This window comes from Eublepharis macularius, chromosome 11 (genome assembly GCF_028583425.1).
Source record: "Eublepharis macularius isolate TG4126 chromosome 11, MPM_Emac_v1.0, whole genome shotgun sequence".
Lineage (NCBI taxonomy): Eukaryota > Metazoa > Chordata > Lepidosauria > Squamata > Eublepharidae > Eublepharis > Eublepharis macularius.
The window spans coordinates 29,185,158-29,211,240 of NC_072800.1; the positions used below are offsets into that span (position 1 = coordinate 29,185,158).

General features: G+C 41.5%; 2 protein-coding genes across 4 annotated transcripts in view; one reads left to right on the forward strand and one right to left on the reverse strand.

The window, feature by feature from the left end:
* Window positions 1-606, reverse strand: part of MLH1 (mutL homolog 1) — a 37,763-nt gene extending 37,157 nt beyond the window's left edge. Inside the window, exon 1 of the mRNA XM_054991046.1 lies at window positions 530-606. The gene's annotated coding sequence lies outside the window, so the exon portion shown is untranslated. The remainder of the gene's footprint in view (window positions 1-529) is intronic.
* TRANK1 (tetratricopeptide repeat and ankyrin repeat containing 1) overlaps window positions 241-26,083 on the forward strand; it is a 71,069-nt gene continuing 45,226 nt past the window's right edge. For 2 of the 3 annotated variants that reach the window (XM_054991040.1, XM_054991042.1), the window contains exons 1-9: window positions 241-358; window positions 7,143-7,295; window positions 13,919-14,048; window positions 16,750-16,900; window positions 18,282-18,400; window positions 19,868-19,951; window positions 20,282-20,420; window positions 21,019-21,150; window positions 24,340-24,510. In XM_054991040.1, the coding sequence (XP_054847015.1) occupies window positions 7,144-7,295; window positions 13,919-14,048; window positions 16,750-16,900; window positions 18,282-18,400; window positions 19,868-19,951; window positions 20,282-20,420; window positions 21,019-21,150; window positions 24,340-24,510 (1,078 nt within the window). In that variant the 5' untranslated portion in view covers window positions 241-358; window position 7,143. Of the gene's footprint in view, window positions 359-760; window positions 850-7,142; window positions 7,296-13,918; window positions 14,049-16,749; window positions 16,901-18,281; window positions 18,401-19,867; window positions 19,952-20,281; window positions 20,421-21,018; window positions 21,151-24,339; window positions 24,511-26,083 lie in introns of those variants that run through there. The other variant, XM_054991041.1, reaches the window with a different exon arrangement.

Below are 26,083 nucleotides of genomic sequence, written 5' to 3' on the forward strand. Positions count from 1 at the left end.
CACGCGGCAGCTGCACACTGAAGGGGCTGTCTCTGCCTAGCTAGGCGGAGAGGCCTCAGGCGCGCCTTTCGCTTTCTCCCGCGGCGGGGCGGAGCAGCCCGCTCGGTTTAGTTTCGCTTTTGCAAAGGCGGCCCCGCCGAGGGAGAAAAGACCCCGCCCCGTTCCCCGAAATGACGCGGCCGGGCGGGCGGGGAGGGGGCCGGAACGTGGCTGGCGCCTTTTCCAAGGGCGGAGGCGAAGCCGCGATGGAAGCGGCCGCGGTTGGGGACGGGCAGCGGCTGAGCGCTCTCCGCGGCGCGCCTGCACGCTGACCGAGGAAGGGGCGGCCGCCGCCGCTCGGGGGGCTTCTGCAGCCCAGGTAGGACAGAGGGCGGAGAAGGGGCGTGCGCCTGCCCGGCGGTGTCCTCCAGCCTCGGGGGGCGAAGTCGCCGGAGGAAGAAAGGGAGCAGCCCCGGGGCTGGCGAGGCGAGGCGAGGCGCGCAGGGTGGAGCGCTCGCGCCCTTGTGAGCCACAGGTTTGCTGCACGCACCTGGTTCTCCTGCGCGTTTGCCACGGAGTAAGGAGCGACGGGAATCGCGACTCTCCAGAAGGGGGAGGCGGCCCGGAGTGCAGCGGCCGCCTCTTTAAAAGGCCCCCAACTTGCTTGCAAAGTGAACCTCCCGGCGAGACTTCGAAGAGGCGGGCTGGGAGGACGAGGCGAGAGAGCCAGCAGTGCCGAGGAGGGGGCAAAGCCCTGCCCTCCAGCCTTGTGCAGAGTTAGTCCAGGTGGAGGTTGCAGTTTCTGCCTGGTTTGCAGTGGAAGAACAAGATCCGGGTCCCATAGCGTCTTAAAGATCAAGAGTTTCCTGGGTATATAAGCATTCAAGAGTCGAAGCTCCCTTCTTCAAATACATTTAGAAGTGGAAGTATGTAGAGTTTTATCCAGCCAGAAGGTGTATTTAAAGTAAGGGCGTAAGGTATAATAGTACTGTAATTAGCCTGATGGAGTAGGGGTGTGACGAGCAGAAAATCAGCATTACTGAGAGAAAAATCCAATGTCTCTATTAAGCCCTGGGGTGCCTATTGTTCCGAAATTGCAAATAAACTCGAGTTTCTCTACATAAGACATCTTACAGGGGGACTTAGTTTCTGTGTGGTCTTGCATTCAAGTTTTCTCTGTCCCATGCATGTGTATCCCACAATGGGAGAACAAGTGTAAGTTCTCTCACATCCTTGTGTAAGATGTCTTGTGTTGAGAGACTCTCAGTTGCAGCCATCTTGCAGTTGTAATATTCTCTTGAAATTTCTCTTCTGGAGTACTGCTACTTTTAGGTTTCTGTGGGCTTCGACTGGAGTGGCAAAGGGGTAGTAGCGTGGTTACCCTGCCATCCCCAAATAAATGTTCAGTGACACCTTAAAGACCAACCTTTATTTCAGCACAAGCAATACTGCATAGATGCGGCAAGGGAAAATCAACTGGAGCAATCTTGCATCAAAGGGCACTGGTAATTGCCCAGTTTGTCCTCACAAGAGTTCTTGCATAGAAAGAGCAGGAAAGCAAAACTGAGCCCCCTCTGGAAAGTCTGGGATTGCCTTGGATATAAACTTCCCATACTGATTGTAAGAGGATTTGGATTCTGATTGTTGATTGTGAAGGCACCTCCCCAGGTGTTGTTTGCACCTCCCCAGAGGTGCCCAGCTTGCAAGTAGATGACCGATTCTCTACCTCCCGCTTGATCAAAACTCTCTTTAGTTCAACTCCCACCCCAAAGAGAAGCACCCCAAAGAGGTCATCTCAGAGGGGCCATGGAGTTAGCCTTCAGCAGGGGAAATAGGAGCCATATGGCTCCTTAAAGATAATTCTCCATGGGTAGCCAGCTGTAGTAGTCTGTAGCAACGAGAGAAAACGGGACTCCAGTGGCACTCCAAAGACTAAAACATTTATGTTTTTATTTAGCGTTTTCTTCTATTGCCTTCAAGACGAATACAATTTTTTAAATCACATCACTTTTTAATGTGGCACATGACTCATTTTACATGGCTAACAATGCCTTTAGTTGGTCTGAGTTGGTGAGGGGACTCCAAGTTTGCTTGCTTCATAAGATTTGGCCTGCAGCAAAAAACGAGAGCTCATTTCCACCCCAGAGTTTGCAAACATCAGCGGTTCAGTGAAAGTTGGTATCCCTTTGCTTGATTTTGACCATTCAGTTATGGGGCCAGCATCTGCTTTCCAAGGAACTAGGGAAGGCCCTTGGATTTTCATTGACAAGGGCATTGAAAATCTAAATCAAGAACTTAGAAATTGATAGGATACTTAAAATGAGGCTGGAAGCCAAGAAAACTACCAGGTCATAGAGAACTTTGATCACTTGAACGTGTTACGGTGTTTGGCGTATCAGATGCATGACATAGTCATTTATCTGGTAGGTATAAATAACCCTGAAAATTAGGCAGGTGCAGTTGCCAGGGTAGGCATAAATCCCCGTGTGATTCTTCATATCATGAATAGGAGTTTCCACTGCATCTGAAAACGAACTCTGGTTTACTGTACATGTGATTCTGCCTTCCTAGGATCTTAAAGGTGGATTAGGAATTATGGTGGATTAGGAATATGAAATATGGATTTATTTTGTTCTGTATGGAAAGTATGGCTTCCATTGTTTTTTAAAAAATAGTGCTGACCGCATGAATCTCTGTTTTTATCATTTTAGAAATAATAGTGGCTTTTTGGATATAATCATGCTGGATTTTCCCCTTAAAATATTAATTTAAATAATATATCAAGTAGCATATTAAATATTATTGTATTAAATACTATATTTGCTGACAAGCCTCCAAAAGCTAAGTAGAGTGATTTCCAAAACAGTTTCAGAAATTACTTCCTAGGCCAGTAATTAATAAACAAGAAGGGTTTTGGAATGTGATTGTCAGAAGGGTTTTAAACTTGAAATGTCTACTATTTCCTAGTAGGGATGGACTTCCAAGTTCCTTGCTTGCATTAACTTTTGTGGTAGTGCTATGAAATTTTTGGCTTGTTCTAAAAATCTTTTTTTCAGTTTTTCTGATGTAAAAATTTGAGGAAGCGCTGCAAAGAAACCTTTAAGCAAAATTCTTCCTAAGGCGGTTTTTTTTAAAAAAAAACATTTAAAGGGCATAGCAAGGGAAAAAAGGACCTTTTCAGTCTTTGGAAGAAATAAGACATTTTGGGGAACACTGGAGAAAACTTCATATGAAATATTTTCTTTTTTTGAGTGAGAAAAATATATTGCAAAGCGTTTCATTCCTTCCCAGTATGCATAATGAAAAAGTCTGAAGATGTTCTCAGTTTTTCTAGTTGAAAAGGTGGAAACTTTGGGGGAGTGCTGGGGGAAAAAAACTCTTAAACTGTAGACACATACAGTATTTTTAAGATTTGAAATGATTTTGGCAGCAAAAGTATTTAATGATTTCAGTATTATAAAGTTTAGCGGGGCGCCCTTATTTCTGTCCAAATCCTGCATTTCTTTTGTTTACAACAGAACTTACTTTTCTGTCTTCAAGGCCTACCTCTCAGATGGCAAAAATTAAAGATACATGAGCTATGGTAGCATAAAGTGCAGCAGTTTGAAACTCTTTATAAAAGTCTAGCATGCATGCAATTTTTCTTATAGGAAGTGCAAATATTTATACTTTTAAATTCCATAAATATGCCAAACAGTACAATTTTTATGCTGAGTAATAACTCATTCATTTTATGTTGTTCAATCAGTAAAAGAAGTTTAGATATGATAGGAAAGCAATTATTGCACATATATTTAATTTTTCACGATATTTCCATTTTGTTAGAAAAAGAGCCGTTATTTTTCCCTGTGGCTTCAAAATTTCCAGAAATGTTCCATCTCTGTGTGTGTGTGTTATGTGCCATTCCATTGCTTCCGATTTATGACGACCATTATGAATAAAAGACCTCTAGAATGTCTTAACATTAACAGCTCTGCATGGATCTTGCAAAATGGAGGATGTAGCCTCCTTTATTGAGTCAAGCCATCTCATTTACTGCTATCTAAAGCAAGGTCACTTAAAAAAACTTTACTGTTTTGGTCTGAATATATTAGTAGTGTCCAAAGGCCTTTTGCCTTCCTAGCCTTCTCTGCTGAACATCAGTTTTGTGATATTAATGTAAGCAAGGGGATGCTGTGAAGGAGTATGATGTCATTGTCTTACATCTTGGCTCCATTAATGTGTCTTTCACAGATGGCTTGTAAATTGTACCTTAAAAAATTTTCTGCATCACAAGAAAATTAAAATTGTCATTGTGAGCCAAACCAAGTCCTAAGCTTGCATTTTTAGAGATCGGGTACTTTTTCATTAAAGAGGAGTCCAGTGGCACTTTAAAGACTAACACAATTTATTCTAGCATAAGCTTTCATTGAATCAGGGTTGCCAGCCTCCAGGTGGTGGCTGGAGATCTCCCAGAATTATAACTGATCCTCAGGCAACAGAGATCAGTTCCCCTGGAGAAAATGCCTGATTTGGAACGTGATCTCTATGGCGTTATACCCTGCTAAAGTACCTCCCCTCCTCAAACCCTGCCCTCTCCATGCCCCATCCCCCAAATCTCCAGGAATTTCAAAATGTGGAGGTGGCAACCCTATGAATCAGCACTTGCTTCACAGTAACTCAATGCTTTTCATGCATCCATTTTATCCTTACAATTGCCGTGGGGTAGGTTGGGCTAGAGAGAGTGACTGCCCCAAGATTACCCATTGAGTTTGCATGGCTCGGTGAGATTCAAACCTGTGCTGGCTCTCTAGAGTTCCTGTATGAGTATACCATGCAGTCAAAACTACCTGTTTCATGAACTGAGAACATGGATCCTTCATTGAATGCCAGCTACTGTAATACCATCTGCAGAAGTTCATTTTACTAGCAGTATGTATCCAAATGGAAAAATGCATGTCGCATTCAGGTGAATCTGTGAAGAAAGAACTTTATATTCTTTATTCCTTGATAGGTTTTGTTGTTGCTGCTGAAGAAGGGGACTAGGTTGGTCTCAAATCTAGAAGACCTCTTTTAAATCTCCATTCAGCCATGAAGCTTGTTTGATGACTGTGGGCAACTCTCAGCCTAACCTTCAGGGTGGTTTTGAGGGTAAAATGGAAGAACCAGCTATGCTACCCTGAGTTCCTTGGGGAAGGGTGGGATAGAAAATGTACTAGATAGATAACTTAGTTATTGGTCATTAAATACTTGAGCTGTGGAATATATAATAGGCAACTCCATCTAACTCCAGGTTGTTGTAATTTTGTATTTTTTAAAGCAGAGTTACTCCAAGCTAAGCTCATTGACTCCAGACTGGAGTCAACTCTTCTTAGGATTTCACTATAAACCAGCATGGTTGAGTATGTATTACTTTACAGTTTTCAGTTCTGTGATTAAGACAAAACAATGTTGATTCACATGTTTAGATAGGATGTGTGATACAGCTGTCATGCATGGATGGGGTTGCGTGTTTGAGTGTATTCTAATGCACAAATTGTCTCAGACATAGTGTTAGCTTTGAAGTTGTGGTCGAGTTGCTTTTAATGTGTCACTTAGCAAATGTAATCCAGTTCCTTGGAAAACAGAGATACATGAAAAGGTTAACTACTGCACTATCTGTCCAAATAATTTTATCACCTGGATTTGATTTACATCATTAGTCAAATCAAAAAGAGTCCAGTAGCACCTTTAAGACTAACCAATTTTATTGTTATAAATACCAGTAAAATTGGTTAGTCTTAAAGGTGCTACTGGACTCTTTTTGATTTTGCTACTACAGACTAACATGGCTAACTCCTCTGGATCTACATCATTAGTCAGTAAGACTCAATTTAAATCACGGTTTTCCGTATAAGGGCTCATTATTGCTGGTTGTTATAACCTTAATATTTACAACCCAAATGAAGGTTTAATTTTTAGAATGATCACTTCTTAGGTTTGTTTTATAATTACATCTGAAATCTAACACTTGTTTGGTTAGCTACCATTTGAAATAGTTCACCTTGCAATGATTTCATAATTATCTGTCTTCAATTAAATAGATTAGTCATTGATATTTGGATAGCTTTTCTGCTGTACTTAATTGGAAGGAGAAACATAATTGTTAACAATAATCAAATAGTTTTATTTAACTAAAACAATAACATTATATAGCATATGTATCTTTGCATTTGCTTAAACATTCATGTTTGTTAACTAACACGTTAAACAAAAATATTTCCAAACTGGATCTCTCCTATGGCCTGCTTCTTTCTTTAAGGGAGAGAATAATATGATAAATCTCAGGCTAAATTCACAAAGAACTCAAGACTTCTGGGTTATTCTGCTCAAAAGGTTTCACTTTCATTTGCACTGCTTTCCCCTCCCTCCTCACACTTGACTTCTCCAGATACATTCCACCACAAACAATGTTCTATTAATTGAACTTGAAACTTAGCACTTAAGAAGAGGTAAGGAGTTGATTCCGAGTGCACAGGTTTGTAGAGGAACAACAGGACTGAGGTTTTTCTCAGTTCTATATGCTTATTGCTGTTAAGAAGAGGCACGTTATCTCTGCAGACACAAATCCATAGTTTGGAGAACTGCAAAACCAAACATCTGTGAGATAAGTTTAAAACAGGTTTGCAAATAGTTCCAGGCAGGGACAGTGTACCAAAGCTGCCTCCTGCCTACCCTCTGTAGTAATCACAATTAACACTGCTGTGCATGTGGGTACGAGTCTCTCTATGCTGTTAAGGAGTCATCCTGGTAAAAACCGCTCACAGGCCTGCCTTGCTAGGGAGGTGTTCATGGGGATCTTTGCTATCCCCCAAAGCGATCTTTCATTAATTCCTTTGATTCTTCAGCTTGAATGTTTTATTCTTAATATGTCTTCTCCCCCAGGAAATTTGCCATTAAAAGGATACAAAAAAGGGCAGGTTATTGCTTACTTTATGCTTCCTTCATGTGGAAACCTTGCTTCTTTAGGTGCCAGTCTGGGTCATCTGTTGATCACAGAATCAGCCAGTGATGATTGTTTTCAGTTGCATTTTTCTCTCTTTGAACAGGGTCCTTTGTGATTTCATAGGTGAATACTTTTGTAATTAGGGGGTGGGGATAGTTGTTGCATTATAACTCAGACTATTTTTTCCCTTTTCTATCAGAATGGACCCCCTCGGCTTTGCAGATCCCTTTGTTTATTCTGAGTTCATGAAAACGGCAGGAAATCATGACTTCAAAAATGGGAACTATTCTGTGGCCATCAGAAAGTATGATGAAGCAATGCGTGCACTGCTTTATGCGTATCCAGCAGCAGGGTAAGTTTTTCCTTAAAAAAAAATAAATTACTGTGGCTGCTTGCAGACCATCTGTGAATTGACCAGGAGTTAATTTAATACATCTTTATATAATCCACAGCTGAATATTGGATAGTCGTATTGGGGATCGTCAAGCCCAAAGTAACTTACAAGGAAGTCTAGCAAGTGAATTCTATAACAATAATTACAGAGCAAATTCGGTATTGTGTGAAAAAGCATCCTAGGGTCAATTCTATGTGTGTTTCCCTTGGAGTAGGAGAAAGCAAGTCCGTAGTATCTTTAGGCTCTAAAGAACATCTGTGACGGACAGGCCCTGTTTGAGTGACAGGTCCTGAATAGAATGTTGAGAGAGAGTGGCAGTGAAGAGCAGTTAAGACAGTTTAGAATAGTTAGTTGGGAGTTTTGGCAGTTAAGGGAGACTCTGAAGAAGAAAAGTGGAGGGCTAGCAACCAGAGAAGGCAGATGTGTTTAGAGAGTTCTCTGAGGAGGACTAGTTAATGAGGTATCTGGAACGTTTAACCGTTTAAGGCTGTGCAGGAGGAAGATAAAATGTGCTTCAGTAAAGTTAATTTGTTCTGTTAACCATCTGAGTCCGGTTTGATAATTCCTGCCTATCTTATACACCCTGAGGGGAAGCAGCCCTCAGCCTGTCAGACTAAGTGGCAGAGTTTGAGGAGGTGCTGGTGCAATGAAGTGACATTCTAGTTCCAGTTTGTGTCTGTGAGAGCTGAGGAGGATTCCATTCTGTCCAGAGAGTGAACCCGCTTCCAGCCTGAGTTCTAGCCTCATGAGGAGAGGTCTACAACACACCTACTGAGCCGGAGTGTAAGTGGTCCCTATTTCTATTCCCTGTCAGAAGGGTCCCTCAACCAGTGAATACTTCACAAGTGGTGACAGGAGCTGTGAGATCCCAAATCAGAACCGTCCTAAGCTAGCAGAATCATTCACAAGGGGTGGCATCGAAGGGTGTCAGCCAGATAAGGCTGGGGGATCCGTCACAACATCTTTAAACTTTTAGTAAGCAGCAGAATGCAGGGGTCTGGGATCTGTTGTTTTCTTGAACCGTGTTCCATACATTCCAGTGCAAGAAGATACTGTCAACTGCCTCCTGCAATCTAGGAGATAAAGGGTAGCATAGACAGAGTGAAGCAAAAGTTTTATCCCTTCCCACTTACTGGTTCCATTCAGGCCACATAACCCTATCTTATTAAGGAATATGGAAGTAGGCTGGAGTGCTCTTTTATTTGTTCTTCAATAAGCATGCCCACAATCCCTTGATGCTTTTCTGTTAAGGTTTATTAGGGTGTAATAATTTGTAATGGGGTAGATAGATTTCAAATGCTAACTGCGATCCTAACCCGATTCATTTAATTTAAAAACATTGAAGTCTGTAGGCTTAGAAAGATGCAACTCTGCTCAGGATTGCACTGGACAAAGCGAAGAAAGCTGGTTTAATTTGTCAATTTAAATATTTTTTTTAAAAACTATTCCTAAATAGAAGTGTTTAGTAATTGGCTGCTATAAAATGTATTGCTTTAAAACAGAATCTCACCTTTATACAGTCTGAAAGGGTGCACTGTAGTTTTTAAAAAACTGTTTAACTTAATAAGTTGGCTCCAGCCATTTTTTCAGCCCCCACCCCCCGGCCGCCAAGCATTTCAGCAGGATGTGGGAGACCCAGGTCTGAATTACCACCCTGTGGTGGATGCTCACTGGGTAGCTTTGATCCAGTCACACACTCTTAGCCTAACTTACCTCTCAAGGTTGTTGTGAGGATAATATGGAGACAAGGAAAATGGCTGTAGTACAGTGGTTAAGTGGTTTGGCTGTGAATCACTACTTTACTGGTTCGAATCCCACTACTGCCATGAGCTCAGCAGGTGGCCTTGGGTAAGCCACTCCTCTCAGCCCCAGCTCCCCAACTGCATTGTGGGGATAATAATAACACTAACTTGTTCACCGCTCTGGGTGGGGCACTAATCTGTCTAGAAGAATGGTATATAAGCACAGTTTTTATTATAAATGAAGTCAATTAAGAAATATAGATGAGGATGGGAGTCAATAAAAGGTAAGTCATGTAGTGGGTTTGAAGAAGAGAAGGACATAGGTAAAGATGAGCATATGGAGGTTGCCAGGAGGAGGGAAAGAGGAAATAATGTGGGGAAGGGGATACAGGGAAATGTTGTACCTCGTGCAAGTTCCCCACCATGCCACTGGGCTTGGCTCAGCCAACACCACACAACTGGCCATAGGGGAGAGGCTGCTGGGGAGTGGATAGGTGAAGATGGGGGCAGAAAAAATGGCTGGGAGGGAGAGAAGAAAGCGGGAAAAGTGGAGAGGTTGTGAGGGTGGCCAGGGAAGGGAAAGAGGAAATAGAGGGGGCGGAGTCAATTAAATAATAACAATAACAACATTGATAATATTTGATTTATATATTTCCCTTCAGGACAACTTAATGCCTGCTCAGAGTGGTTTACAAAGTATGTCATTATTCTCCCCACAACAGTCACTCACAACTGTGAGGTGGGTGGAGCTGAGAGAGCTGTGACTGACTCAAGGTCACCCAGCTGGCTTCAAGTGGAGGAGTGGGGAATCAAACCCAGTTCTCCAGATTAGAGTCCTGCTGCTTTTAACCTCTAAACCAAACTGGCCCTCCTTAAAGTCCTTGCAGGTCCCCACTTGTTAGTTTACAATATTGCTCCTTTTTTTCTACTGATGGGTTGCATTCAGATGTCTACATAAGTCCTAGTTATTCTGTTACGTGTTCATAACAGACTCCATTCTGTTCATTGACCTGGTTCGTCTGTGGCACGCCCTGTTTGTAAGCAGGATCTTTGGGTGCTGTCCTGAGCTCCTTGAAGTTGCCCAGTTGCCATCAGAAGCTCACTGTGTGGGCCTTCCATTTGCCGTTGGCAGGAAAAGGGTGAGGATGGCTAGGGCAGGCTAAACCGTTGCCTCCTTTGTCAGTCTCAAATGGCAGCTACGCTCTCCTCTCCCTTTCTAGCTTTTTTTCTGCATTCCCTGAACTTTTTATTTTACTCTGAAAGGAATAGATTCATAGTCCTCATTCCTTTCTTACTCCATTTTACTATATCATATGAACCTAGGAAGAAAAACATGACAATTACTGATTTACTTACTTGCTCCATCTTGAGGTTTTGGGGGAGGGGTTTAAAGGAGGAACTATGAGTAGGAAAAAGAGTAAGAGTCCAGTAGCACCTATAAAACTAACAAAATTTCTGGTCGTGTATGAGCTTCCACGAATCACAGCTCACTTCTTCAGCTTCTGCTAGAATGGGAGTCCATCTGTCCTTGTATCTTGGAGAGTGGGATGATTTCAGACGCCAAATGACAATAGCCAGTTAATGACAATAGCAGGTGTGATTGAATAGGGTGGGGTATGCAGAGGGGTGGGTGTGGAGAAATCAGCATTGGTAATAAGACAGGAAGCCTAGGTTTCGATTCAGTCCAGGGAGATGCATTGTCTTGAGCTTCGTTATCAGTTGCAATTCAGCAGTCTCTCTAATTTCGCTTTGAAATCTGTGGAGGAAAGTAAGGCAGTAGGTGGGCAGTGAAGCGCTTTAGATTGCAACAATGTTCTGTGTAGCTCAATTTATATTGTACATGTTGGCAGACTGCAGAAAAGTATGTGATTAAGTGAGATCTTTTGTTCCACTGCCATTTAAATAATTTCCTCTCTGGAGTGGCTGGAGCTGCATGGTTCTGCTTGGTGAGTCGTTACTAATACGGGAAAGGTATGTGTGGGTGGAGAGAAGGGAGAAAAAGGGCATTTCCATGGGAAAGCACTATTGATAGCTGAAAGCAGCTGAAATGGCTATATTTTACTGCTCCGTATGCAGGTGGTGCTTCTGACCAAACTGGGATTTCTGCATTCAGATGTAACAGCAAATAGTTTAATATGAACCATGGTTAAGTCAGATACAAGCCACGGTTTAGAATAGGAATAGGCATTAAATGTTTAAACTACGAGAATTCATTGACTAACAGCAAGGCTTAGAAAACTGGTAAAGAGTTACCTGGTTATTCTGGGAATGCGTTTGTCCGTGCTGGTCTTGCTGTTAATTGTGTATGTACAAGACTGAGATGGAACCACATTAACATATTTTTTCTAACAAAAATCACTAGCAGAGCTGATATGTAGGAATTAGCTAGATTATGGATTTGCTAATGTTAAATGTTTTGGTAGTTTAAACAGTTGCTTATTAAGCAAAATTTCCACCCATAATTTAGAATCCTGGTTTAATACCAAGCAACAGTTTCCACTTTGGCAACCTGCAGTTGGATGTTGTTAGGAACTAGAGTTTAATCATGATGTCTTGAGTGCAGAACACGCCTTCATCCATGGTTTTGCTTGCTTTAATCTACTTCATTTAGCTGTTCTGTTTTTCCAGCAATCTCCCAGTTTTCTTTTACTCCACTCTGTTCAAAATTTTAAATGCACTGAGATTGAGAATGGAAATCTTGAGATGACTCCAGTTTGTCTGAATGCTTTAAGGATATTGGTTACTGGGAAAGAAAGAAATTATTATTTAGCAATGAACCTTCCCTCTGGTGAAAATACTATCTGGGCATTTGGAGGAGAAATTGGTGCAAATTGAGGCAGATTATACTAGACATTAGCTCAAACCATCTGGACCAATCCCAAAATGCATCCAGCTGGCATTTCTTGTTGTAGATGTTTGAAAAATACACTCAGAATTTGGGACTTAGTGAGATCAAAAATAGCTCCGGGAATCTCACCAGTTTTGACCTTTGTTGCTCAGAAGTGGTTTCCCCTGGCAGGAACTTAAAGCCTTCCATTCTTGGGATAATAAACTAATTGATCATATTTCGGATTATCTTAAGTCAGGTGTATACATTACTAAGGAGGAAGTCGAAAATAAGTTGGGATGCTCTTTGGGGTGGTTTCAATACTTTCAGATTAAGAGACTTCTTTCATAAATGAATTAGGAGAGCTTTTTAGGCCACTTAACTAATTTGAAGAAATTATTCATATGGAGGGGAAGAAACATAAAGGTGTATGTTCCTTATTGTATAAATCGTTATGTGATCTAAACCATCTTCTGCCACGTCCTATCTACAGAGATGGGAAAAAGAATTGGGGAAAGATGTTTCTCCAGAGGAATGGACCAGAATTTGGAACTCACCCTCTAATAGATCCAAACATATAATACCCAGTTTCAATTTTTCAAACTGTTTACATTCTGGGATTATACTCCATTACAATGGAATAAGATGATAAAAACGTATAGTCCATTTTGTTGGAAAAACTGTAATTAAATAAGTTCTTGTTTTCATACTTGGTGGTCTTGTCCTGTTATTCAAGCATTTTGGAAAGAGGTGACGGAGCAAATTGAAAGGGTGTCAAATTTTGCAGTACCGTTTACCCCTGAATTTTTGTTGTTAGATCTTCGGCCCTCTTCTGCTGTCTCTAAACAGAATCTAAACAGCAGAAGAATCTGATCTCCTTATTGGTTTCTGCTGCCAGACTCACTTTAGCTGCTGGATGGAAATCACCTCCCTCCCCATCTCACTCTGGCAAGAGAAACTTTCGTGTAACTATGTTATGGGTAGAATTACAAACAACTCTTTTTTTGAGACTAAGATAAATTTCTCTCCTCAAGGCTATGAAGATACATGGACTCCTGTGGTACACTACTTAATGACCAAGAAGTTATATCTTCAAGTTGGGAATGACTTCAGATAATATAAGGGGGAATTTGGTTATTAAGATGTTACTTATTACAATGTTACATAAGAAATTTTAAAACATTTATCACGTGTCTATTTTCATAAAATACAGTGGCTTGTAGTTCATTGAAGACTTTTTTACTTCAGTCTTGGTGCATACCATTGGGATAGGAGGAAACTGATGCATAAGTCCAACAATCAGGTTCACATCCACAGCAAATAAACACCAGTTTATGTCATCTAACTGCAGCCCTACAATGGGAAAAAGTGCTGTAAGCTGTTTTAGCTGTCTGGGGGTTATTAATAGAGTTGGGCATGAACCGAAATACGAACCAAAGTTTGGCGCGAACCGAGCCGGTTCATGGTTCGTGAACCAGTGGTTCGTCAGAACCCATTTCTGACAAACCAACGCGAACTTTAGGCTGGCTAGTTTGGTTCGTTTTTCAGTTCGTCACTGCAGACAGCCTGGCGCTGATCAATCAGTTTCCTAGGCAATGGGGATGGGCTTTCTGCAGACCTTCTGCTGACCTGGAAGTGACGATCTGCTGACCCAGCAGTGACATTTTCATGAACTAAATGAACCAGTTTGCGAACCAGGGCAGGCTCATAAAAGTTCGTGGTTTGTGAAACGCAATGAACCACAAACCACAGGGTTTGTTTTTTTTCCTGGTTCGTGCCCATCTCTGGTTATTAATAGTGCTATTCCAAATAGATAAAATGTATCTTGTGCTTTTTTCTAGTGGCATTCAGTTGGAATTGTACAGAGCAAATACAATATTCAACACATTTTTTCCTTATACTTCTTTTCTTGTGGAGAGAATGGGGAGGAAATATTTCTGCTTTGTATTGTCATAGTAGTGATTGAAAGCAATTCCTCTTAAGACTGTTACATTAAAATACTTTTCTTGTAGGATTTCTCGTGACCGAGACATGGCGGTGTTACTGTGCAATAGATCTAATGCCTTTTACAATCTAAATAAATGGGATGAAGCATTTTACTCAGCACAAGAAAGTATCCAGTATGATCCAACTTATGTTAAGGTATTCTGCTCTCTGTGTTGCTTATCAGGCTGGGTTTTTTAAAATTCTTTGATCAAGATTTAAAGTTGTGAATAGCAAATAATTTTGAAGCAGCGTGTGACTTTTTTTTTTTGAAAAATTGTATTGGATGGGTCAATATATTCAAATTAAAACACATATACAATTCATTTCATTTCCCATATGCATATTTCCCCACCCCCTTCCCTCCCCCTTTTCAATGTTGACTTCCAACAGCACTCCAACCCCCCATTATTGTTAGCACCTTATTACTATACTATAATTGTTCTTAACTTGTTATTAGTAAAGATCTTAACTATATCTTATCTTACTTAATATCTTTAGAACCCTTCAAAAGACCATAATTGTCCCTTAACATCCCATTTCTTTTCCATGTATTTTTTTCAACTTTTTCCACTCTTCCAAAAACCTTTTCGGATCTTGATCTTTCAAATTTCTTGTTAACTTGTCCATTTCAGCCATGTACAACAATTTCCTAGTCCATTCTTCAATTTCAGGTATTTCTTCTTTCTTCCAGTATTGACCATATACAATTCTTGCTGCTATTATCATATAATATAACAATGTCTTATCATTTCTATTAACATCTTCTAGATGCAAAGATAATAACAACATTTCTGGATATTTAGCAACGTTATACTGGAGTATCAAAGACATCTCAGCACATACTTCAGTCCAAAAGTCCCTAGCCTTATGGCAAGTCCACCACATATGAAATAGAGAACCTTCATGCTCCTTACATTTCCAACACTTATTAGATAGCTGTTTATTGGCTATGGCTAATTTTTTCGGTGTTAAATACCATCTATATAACATTTTATAGCCATTCTCTTATACTGGTACATGTTGATATTTTTAACATATTTGAAGCAGCGTGTGACTTGGTAAGACATTTGGAAGAGGAGATTTGGGTGAGCTGCTCCTTTGCATTTGTGTTTGGTGAAATGAGTTTGACTGTGTTCCTGCAGTGAGGAAGAACTTTGGAATTGACATTTGTTTGTTGAGTTTCACTTGTAATTTTATCACATTGGGAAACTCCATATGGCCTTTGCTTAGAGAGAGTTAAAAGCAACAGAAATGATTGGGAAGGTATCCGGGCACCTGTAGTGTTAATATGGCCTTTAGAATTTTCAGGATTATTTTTCCTGCTACATGCAATGCTGGTTGATGCTTTATAATTACAAGTATTCTTTCCGTTGTGAATGACGATCGGCTAGAGTTTTGTGCCGGAGTTTCTCTGCTAGCTGGTTGCCATATGTGCAATCTTTACCCTTTTCTAAATCTATTGAAGTGGGTGTACAAGGGTGCAACTTTGGCTAGGATTGCACTATATGTATGGTTTTAGGCCCTATTGATTTGCATCACAATAACATGAGAGCTGTTGTAGCACAGTGGTTAAGTAGTTTGGCTGCGAATCAGCGCTCTACTGGTTCGAATCCCACTACTGCCATGAGCTTAGTAGGTGGCCTTGGGTAAGCCACACTTTTTAGCCCCAGCTGTATTGTGGGGATAATAATAACACTAACTTGTTCACCGCTCTGGGTGAGGCACTAATCTGTCTGGAAGAGCAGTATATAAGTGCAGTTATTAGTATTATTATTATTCAAATCTTGTTCTTTTTTATGGGGGACACATTTGGCTGTCAGTCATTACATGTTGAGGTCAATTGATTGCAAATGGGTTGGTGCTTTGCCTGTGAAACTCTTTTTGAGGCTTCCTTGAAGCATTTTGGTACCAGAGTGTGGAATCTTTTTGATTTGACAAAATATTGAACCAAATTTGGGATTACTAGCAAGAATTGCATCCAAGTAAATGAGGAAGTAATTCTTTGGGCAAGAATGGAGGTTAGGGCGAAGGTTATACCATGTACGACTTACACTGGTATATAAGAACAGGTGGGGTAATGAATATTGGCATTTGTCCCACCACTCTGTGCCTTTCTTCCTTTCTGACCCCCAGAGAGATCATTCCCAGGGTTGCATGACCCATGTAGATGAATAGCCCGTCCAGTTCACCAATTTTCATCCTCTTGAGCCCTGCTTTCTATGCTCCACCATCAGAGGTGGTAATCAGAGACAGAACTTTTTTTAGTAGTGGCACTTTGCCCGTGGTACGCTCTTCCCTGTGAGGCTCATTTGGTTCCTCTGTTACTTTATTTTAGGTGCTAAGTCAAACCGTTTCTGTTCTCTCAGGCTTTTAATTATGGGATTAATGTTTTAACATCACCTTTGTAGTGTATTTAATCTAAAAACGGTTATTTGTTTTAAGCTGCTCAACTACCTTTTAATGCTTTGGCTCAAGTTTTTAATGCTTTTTTATTAACACCTTTTAATGCTTTATGTTTTTCATTACGATTTATTTTGTTAGCTGCCTCAGGCAGGTTTTCCTGGAGAGGCATCTGAAAAGTTTTCTGAATAAATAAATCGCCATGCAGGTTGGACATGCTGAAGTCAGGAAGAACAAAGAGGTGAAATTGCTCCTCCTTCCTTTTCCACAAGAGCAGCTCTGCTGAGGAATGGAACCAGTTCACCCTGTCGTCTCTCCACGTGGCTGTCCTTTACAGTTCTCTCCTTCAGTCTTCATACAGAAAGACAGGCCATTATGCACTCCCTGTTAAATTACTCGGCTCTGCCACACTACTCACGTTTTACTGAAAAGTAATAATGACTTCTCCCTCTTTTAGGGCTACTACAGAGCTGGTTATTCTCTGAGTAAGTTGTCGCGGCCTCTAGATGCAGCGAGAATATTTTATCAAGGTTTGAAGCTTCTTCCAAAGTCATCAGATGTAATCCAAATTTCGGAGTTTATAGTTGGCATCTTCTCGAGCATTAACAGTGAGTAAACATCGGAAATTATGTTTTAACTAGACTTGCAATAGGAGTAGATTCAATGACTGATGACACTGTGGAGGACTGTAATTGTTGCAAAGTGGATTTTTATTTCAGTTAGGTTGTAAATGAAGGTTCTGCAGTGCACTTTTGTTTTAAGGTACTTGCTCTAATCCAGCAAGAGAGATATGTGCCTCAGAAGCAGCTTCGGTGAGGGATATCTCTGAGAGTTCAGGAGCAAAGCTCCTAGACTGAGTGTACCTGCCTGCCTTTCTCTTGTTGCATAGGTAGGAGAGGTCAAGAAAACATTTTCAGATGGTTTGGTCAAGCCATTAGTATCTAGGGTAATGGCCGTGATGGATATTATTAGCTTCCCTTACATTGACTTCCCTTAACTTTCGCCATCCTTTTAGAATTCTTGCTGACCATACTTCCGACTGTGGGTTCAGTTCATATTCCGTAATTCCTTAAATAAGTACCACTCCCACCATAGCTACTGTTCAATGTGAACAAACAAAGGAATGACATTCTAAAGCCTTATTTAAATACCATTTTAGTTAAAAAATGAAAGGGAACAGGATTACGCTAATTCCTCCTCCCCAAATCCCAGTAGCCTGGAGACATGATTTTGGATCCTGGTGATAATTTTTGGCCAGTTCCACTTTCACTCCTGTGATTTGCTCCTCATGCTTTTCTGGTGGGGGTGGGGGGTTCCTCTGTCCCATGGGAGCTTTTGGGAGAGGTCAGTGGTCAGTACTGGTCAGAGGGAGGCAGGGGAGTTCTGTTGGTGGAAGTCCCTTCTGAAATGATCAGCCCATGGGATTACCTGTAAATGGAGTTTCTCAGGTTCTGTAATCTGGTTTCCTTCTTTTAAAGAGATTGGATTATAGACCCAGTGAGACAATGTGCTCGTCTGCTCAGGGGATCTCCCTCTTTGGACACTGTTTTCTACATGGTGGCAGGGATGGGATAAGGGATCATTTAAGCCCAAAAGTTTGTCTTCTTTATACCAGGTTGAATAAAATGATGCTTGAATAGGCCTGAATACTCCCTGTTTCTATGAGAACGTACCCTGCCTTTCTCCTCAGTGGAGACCCAAAACAGCCTCCACCATTCTCTGTTCCATTTTATCCTAACAACAGACTTCTCAGATCAGTCTGTGACTGGCCCAAGGTCAGCCAGCAAGCTTCCTTGTCAGAGTAGAGATTCATACATGGGCCTCCCAGATCATAGTCTGATATTCTCACCACTAGTGATGAAAAAATGCTTTAAGCGAGCATATTTTCAGTTTTTTACATTCCCCATTCTGTTCATCAGTGTTGCAAGTTTATAAGTACACTACTTTAAAAAAAATGGTGTAAACTTCAGCTGCTTTTTTCCCCCTTAGATGTAAGAGCTATTACCCCACAGATTTTATCTATCACTAAAGATATTGTAAGAGAAAATTTCAGTCTGTCAGTTTGGCAACACGTGATTGAAAAGCTGGTCAGGAGGGCACAATGGCAGGTAGGCTTACAGTTTTTATTTATACAATTGAAATACTGGTATCTTGCTTTCCCTAAGTTTAGAGTGACGTTACAGACAACATAAAAGTTTCAGATTTTGTGGAATGAAACCCTTTTTATAATGGGGATTAGTTGAGTAAACTGTAAATGTTAGTTCTCAATTTAGATGCTTAATACAGTTTTTGGGTGGAGTTCAAAATTTGTTCATATCTTTAGAGTTGGGGGAAGAAAGATTAAGTTGAGTGGATAGGTGCCGTGGGGACTGGTGTCAAGAGTTAGGTGAAATGTCTTTATTTCTGTGCAAAATACAACAGTCTTGCAGCGAATACATGGAAGCTTAATTAACACCTTTCTTGTATCCTGCTGTAGTGAAAACAATCTGCTGTCCTGCTGGCAGAGGGAAGCAAATCTCTCTTGTAGTGCTCACTGTGGCACGAAGTGTGCTTTTTCACTCCTAAAAAAAAAGTTATCTGGTACAGGGCTCATCATGTTCCTCCCCCAAAAGGTAGTTACTGCTGTCCAAGTAAACAGCACTGCTTGTATGCTCAGAATTTGTGATGGCAAACTCGCAGCATCTTGAATAGCAATTTATGCACAGCATCTGTGAATGCTCAAAAAAAGTGTGTGTTTTAGCAAGAGTTTGTGCATACAAATTCTTGGCTGCTGCTCAAAAATTGTAGTATGAAGTAAGGCGCAACATGTGGCATAGGGCAGTGCTCCCTTTCGTCCTGTGTCACTAGCCTGACACAAGATTTCTTCCTGGGCATGAGTCCCCTAAGAGAGGAGATGGCAGCAGTACCTTCAGTGGTGACTGTGCTGCATGCCCTATGGGTCACACCTGCCACCCAAGAGAGAGGTGCCTGTTGCTGTGGTTTAGTCGCTGCGCTTTTCTCCCAGAATCTCAGGACAGTTTCTTCAAGTTCAAGTAAGAAAATAAAATGATCAACTTCTGAGTGTAACCTGGGAGTAGCTACCATCCCTGGTCATCTAGTTTGATGAATACCAACTGGCCAGGTGCAGAAGCAGTACGTAAGCTTAAAATATATCTTGCCTTTTAATTACGATTGGAGTAAGAAGGGTTCAGGCCGGGGACTCAGTAAAAAGTAATATTACCAGCAGGGGCACTTGCATTACACGGTCTTTCTAATTAAGGGCATCACTATGCGAAATAGGCTTATAAGGCCCTAGAAATGGGACCTTGGAGATTTTTTTAATGAACAGTAGTGCTTCGTACAAAACCTCAGAATGGTACTGGCATTAGGAACTTGTTTGAATTCCAAGCTGAGAAAATACTGCTGGAGAGTTGCCTCCTGTCATCTCTCCCAGTGTCACTGGAACATCATGGCCTTTAAGAACTGGGCAAGTTTCTTGCAAACATCTCTTTAATCTGTAAAAGAATTGGCCTGGACGCATATCAGAGTTAATACGTAAAAAGGCCACATGCTCACAAATATTTTTTCCTTCCTAGGCTTGTCTGTTATTGGCAACTGAAAAAGACAGGTTGCCAAGGAATCTGCGAGTCACCAATTTATCGCTGAAAGATCTGTTTGATGTGAGTCCAAACCTTCTAGTAGGAGTCCTTTTTCTTGGGACTGGTTGAGCAAAATTGGGAAATGAATTTCACCGAGGGCTTTTGCATAAGTAGCAGGTAAGGTAGGTGATACCTGTTCTGTAATCCAGAAGTGCCTGCATGAAGTGCACACACAGCCCAGTGTCCCTGAATTGGAAAAATCGGCAGAAAAGCCATTTGAAGACTTAGCGGGAGATCCACAAACAACATAATTTATTGTTGGCTTTTGTGGATATTTTTTATCCTGATTTATAATAATGGTTTTACATATATCCAGTGGCTTTACAGTGTGTTTTCTGTTGTTCAAACTAGAAATATGTCCTCTTTGGCCTGTATGAGAGAATGGAAAGGGTACCCAAACTGGTGGAGTGGCTGATCACCATTGGAGCAAACATAGAAAGTGTCGGCACTTGTCCTCTTCATGCAGTCATCAAACTTTGTATCAAAGCAAGTAAGTTCAAAAAGCAGTAAATGAAGGGCTGCCCGAACAATTCTGTGCAGCATTCGAGGACTTGATTTAATGCTGAAGCCGATTTATAAAATGAACACCTGAAACAAAAATTTAATCACCACAGCCACGCAAATTTCAAAGCCTCCTCCAGAGTGCTTGTGGCGCGGGTGCTGTAATTGGCACTAGCGCAGGGGTTTATGGCCCTCCTAGTCCAGAACAGAAAATTGATGGGTCTCCCTGTGACATGAAGTCATGCCTGCCTGCCTTGTCTGCATAGCATTGCGGCCTAGTTTAGCAAACAAAAACTCTGTAGCTTGACCTAGTAAATAAAAAATGAACTAGTTGATAAGATGTGGACTAGAGTGGCACTCTTTCATACTTTGGTCATGAATTGTGGTCTTCTTGATAAACAGAAAGGTCACCATTGTCTGACAGTGGGCCCTGCAATGAACTATTACCCACAGAATAGATAAAATTAAGTAAAAACAAATGTGCTGTTATAAGATTGTTTGCTTGCCCTCCTTGATCATTGTGCAAGTGCTGCACAAAACTTGCTCTTAGACCAATGGTGTATGCTTCTGCCTTTTAAATTATTTAGAAGGAAACCACCTTTTCACATGGTTGCTTGCCCATAAACCTGAACTGAAGGCTCTTATCAACCAGCAAAATGAAGATGGGTCAACAGTTCTCCACATTGTAGCATCCCAGACAGTTGGATATTCTTTAAAAAGTAAGTTAAACACAGCTAGAAACTTGTCTTCGCTGTAACATATGTTTACTTGCTGTGACATGAAATTGTTTTCTGCTTTTAGCCTCTCCTATCCCTTATCATAAGTAACAACATTTACAATAGAATTTATCAGAACGCTTACACATGAAAAATAAATAAAGCATGTTTTCTGTAAGAGTGCCATTCCCATTCCCAGTCATGGAAGTGCTGCCCATATTAAACAGTGCATTTGCAGAAGTGCTTCTGACTTTGCTAGTCTTCTAGAGGAAGAAAGTTACAAACCTAAGGAGCAGCTGCTGGCAACACTTTCATGGGCTTCACTGTTCTTACCAAGCAGCAGGCTCTGCTCAGGGGCAAATCCTTAGTTGATTACGTGAAAAATCTCCTAGTCTTTCAAAGTAGGGAGGTAGTTTAGCATCAGAAATCTGCTGCAACTAGCAGTAACAATTTCACTTTTATGCTGTTATTTTAGTGAGAAGTTCTTTCATTCATTTACATAAATATTGTGTTAATAAGTTGTTATAGATGATGCTATGATTGATTGTGACTTGTTTGCCATTCTTTCTTGTTGGGGTCCTGCGTTGATTAATTTTGTTTAGAAGTTCTAGGATTTGATCCCTAAATTCTAGCATATTTGGCTTGAGTACCCAGAGTCAAACTATCCCTGAGTCTTTCCGTGGAGTTCAGATGTTTATCTAAAACAGACGGCTCACAAATGTGGCTGGTAGCCCACTTTAAAATCTGATCCCACCACAATATTATCTGTAAGAGTAAAATAAGTCCTGGACTAACTAGACTTTATAATGACAAGGTTCTTTTATGCTATTCCTTTTTATTTTCTTCTTCAAACCCAGCAGGAATTTTTACTCATTGCTAGATGCCTTTACATCTGTTCAGCCTAACCTACCTCACAGGGCTGTTGTAAGGATAGGAGAACAAGGTACAATGCCCTGAGAGCTTAGCAGGAAAGGCTGGGAAAAATTTTTTTAAATGATAATGATAATAAATAAAAACCTCTCCTACTTGAGGGAAACAGTAGCATTTCAAATCAGGAGCATTCATTTTTCTCTTGGACCAAATATGAGAAATGTTCTCTACATAAAGACTGTTTATTTTCTGTTTAGTGTCACAGGACTGGGAAAACATTTTTATAGGAAATTAGTAGCAATTCTGCTCCAGGCTTTAAAAAGAGTCTGCTGGATGCTCAAACACAAGGGCAAAATGTGGCATAGTTTAAGCGAGATGAGAAACATTGTTATTGATGGGACCCTAGAAGATCAATCCCATGGTGTGGCTCCTTAAGTCTGTTTGGAACTGGTTCTCCTCCCCCCCACCGCGGCTGCAGCACCGTGCATGCTGAACATGAGCAACCAAACCAGGCCTTCGCCCAAGTGGAGCATATCCATTGCTGCAGAACACTGGCGCATATAGAAGATTTTCATTTCAATCCTATGCATGTTTACCCAGAAGTAAGCTGCATTGAATGTAGTGGGGCATACTCCCAGCTAAATGGGCACTGGCTTACAGCCTAACCCACATTTACCTGGGACCTCAGTAGAGCATATTTCTGAGCAAACGTCTAGGATTACGCTGTCAGGGAAGTGGGGAGAGCTGGCTGTTGCTCTTACATCAACTCTTAGGCTTCCCCTCCCTCCCCAGGCTTCTGGCTGCGATTCCTGGACATCTCAGTTGCAAACCCTGCAGAATGCTAAGTGTTAAGGTTCGTGTTTGCAAAAGGAGGCTTGTTTTAGTCAGCGGGGCTTAAATGGAAACAATCAGCAGCGTCTGACCCTGAGGGACTTACTCCCCCTCTTCCCCCAGTGAAAAACCACTCTCACTCTCGCTGCTTCTCAATGTTTTCTTCTAGATCTGCAGCCTCACTGTTTAAATTCTTTTAAACTGGATTTTTCTTCACTCCACTGGGTGGCACTAGGGAAATAGATATCCATTCTAGCATCTCAGTGGGCCTGTAATTCATTCAGGTTATCTTTGTAATATGTATGGGACTATTAATCTAGTCGGCTGCGACATCCTATCCCTTTGTTGCTTGCCCAATGAACATCATCCTTGTAAGCAGAAGACATTTTTGTGACTAAAAAGACTTAACGTGACAGATGAATGCATAGTCCTTGCCAAAAAGGAAATGAAAGAATGAGGTGCTTGAGTCCAGCTTTTGTTCATGTACTGTGAGTGGTTCTTCGGCCTGCCACCATCGCACCTTCCCCCCCCCCCCAGGGTGCTGGGTCAATGTCAAAAAAAGTAGCATTGGGTGTTACTGCTGTATACCATGAGCTGTGGGGTATTACAAGGTTCAGCCTTACCCGTAGCGCCTTTCAGCATCTGCACGAAACTTCTGGGAAAGAGAGTCCCTCACAGCTTTTTGATTTCTGTGTGTACTGATGATTAGGTTATTGTATGTCAAGCATGTTTGCTTACCTGAAATGTAGCATGCATAATTCCAAGTACACCTTTTGTGTTTGTTTGAAATCACAATTCGAATGGCTGTATATCAATTTTATAGTGGGGAGCAGGAGTTGCCCTGCTGGTTTTGAGGGCTTCAGTCCTGGAATTCTTTGTAACTTGACACACATTCATCCTGCCCAACTGAAGAATGGATCTGCTCTGCACTTCTCTATGCAACCAATTTGGTGCATACCAACAAAGTGAAATTCTGCCACGCGGGTTGTGTAACTCACACTTGTCTCGTGGAGATAGATCAAGATAGGTAACTGTGTTTGTAGAAGTAGAAAAGAGCAAGAGTCCAGTAGCACCTATAAGACTTCAACAACATTTGTGGTTGGGTATGATCTTTAGTGAGTCACAGCTCACTTCTTCAGATACCTGAAGAAGTGAACTGTGACTCACAAAAGCTCATATCCGACCACAAATTTTATTAGTCTTACAGGTGCTACTGGACTCTTTCACTTGTCTTGTGGTTATTACCATCTGCTTTATATATCAGACAGGAATCAGGTGAGGGACTTGTGCACCTTGGTGCCATCTTGTGGAATACATCAAATGGATGGCTGTTGAATGCACTTTGGACCGTTTTCAAAACTGCTGCCGTGTTCTGTTCAGAGGTTCCTTCTTCTTGGAGGTCTCAGTCTCCAAACTCGAATGTGTGATAAGAAGCTTTTTCTCTTGTGAATGATGAAGGTTATATCTTCTTATGTGTGTTTTGTGATTTAGATCAAATTGAAGATGTGGTGATGCTTCTAAATGCTGGGGTGGACCCAAGGATCCTTGATGCACACTCAAAGTCTGCCGTAGATATCTTCAAAAAGAACAAGAAGTTCAGACCTGTAGAAATAATCAATAACTACATGGAGAGAAACACCTTCTTTTCCAAGGAGTCATCAGGTATTTAATGTGGCTGCCCCTTCGATTTGCTAGTAAGCTAGTGAAAATGCACCCTTTGTTTGTTATAGCCTGCTGCATATATAAGCCATGATTAAAGGATTGGGATATTCCAGTTCTGAAAAACACCAGGCTAACAAAACACTCTATACCCGACAATAGCCCTGCAGAGAAGATTAGCACATCAAGTACCAATCCATATGCAAAAGAAGCTCCTCAGGATACAGTGAACCCTCCCGCCATTAGCATTCCACACCCTGGGAAACTCTTACAGGATGACTCGGCTCAACCCCACCCCTCCTGAGTAGATATAAATGACCTGCCAACATCTTTTCCACACTGTGACACTGAGAGATCTCTGTCTTTTGGTGCTACACCTCTGAAGATGCCAGCCACAGCTGCTGGCGAAACGTCAGGAACTACAATGCCAAGACCACGGCAATACAGCCCGGAAAACCCACAACAACCATCGTTCTCCGGCCGTGAAAGCCTTCGACAATATATCGATTGGGATATTCCCACCACCTCTGTGTGTGAATTACCCCCACCATGCCATCCCTTTTAACTAGCAGGTTTTGTCTTTACATCCTTACATACATAAAACATGGTTAATGCTAACCAGGATGTGCTTGTAGCCTAAGAGCTGCTACCGCTACAGTGAAGATTATATCAGTATGATATATGGACATTTGGTGCCCACTGAATCTTTCCCTGCACACTTGAAATGGCAGAGCATTGTGGGTGGGTTCAGGATGTGCTCACCTGGCACCTTCCTTACTGTCCTTTAGGTGCCAACCCACAACATTTTTTTAACCTCTGCTTTTAACTGAGAGGTTCCTTTTATTGTTGTCTTCATGGTCTGCATCTAGCAGGGTTGTTTTATGGATAACATTTTAGGCTCCCAAACGTTGTCTTACACTGTTCTTACAATCCTGGCTTGTTCTAATATTAATAATTCTATTTATGATTTTATTGCATTGTATTTACTTTGTGAGCCATCGTGAGCAAATTTCTGGAGAGGTGAAATATAAGATTCCCCAAAGGGGGAGGGTCAGGAAACCGACAGAGTGCAAGGCAAGGCTCAGCAGGCTGGTCAGTCTCCCACATAAATTTAACTGTTTACTGGAGAATACTTTCCTGATTGTATACAGTTGGTGGAGATTCCTTGGCAGATGGCTGATATGGAAAATATTTGAATAGCACCAAGCTGGGAGAGGCCAAGAAATGTTGTTCAGGCTGCTGTTGTTGTCTTTGTGTGTTCCAAATCTGTAAGTTCATCTTCGTTCTTCTGTGCCTCCACACATGGGGACTGCGCAGGCGCAGGCCAGCCGCCGGAGAACTTTCTAGAGCTTCCATGGCTCCGAAGGGGCCGTTTGTCGCGTGCCTCAGCGACCGTTTTCCCGCCCAAACGGTCACGTGATCCTCCAGCGACCAACGGCCCCTTCCCTCAGTTCTCTTCTTGCCGCCGCTTGGAGAGAACGTGAGCTTCGTTGCTCTGTGCTTTTGTGCTTCGTGCTTTATTCTGACTGATTGCTTGGCTTTTGACTTCGGACTTCGTGACCTCGACTATTCTTCG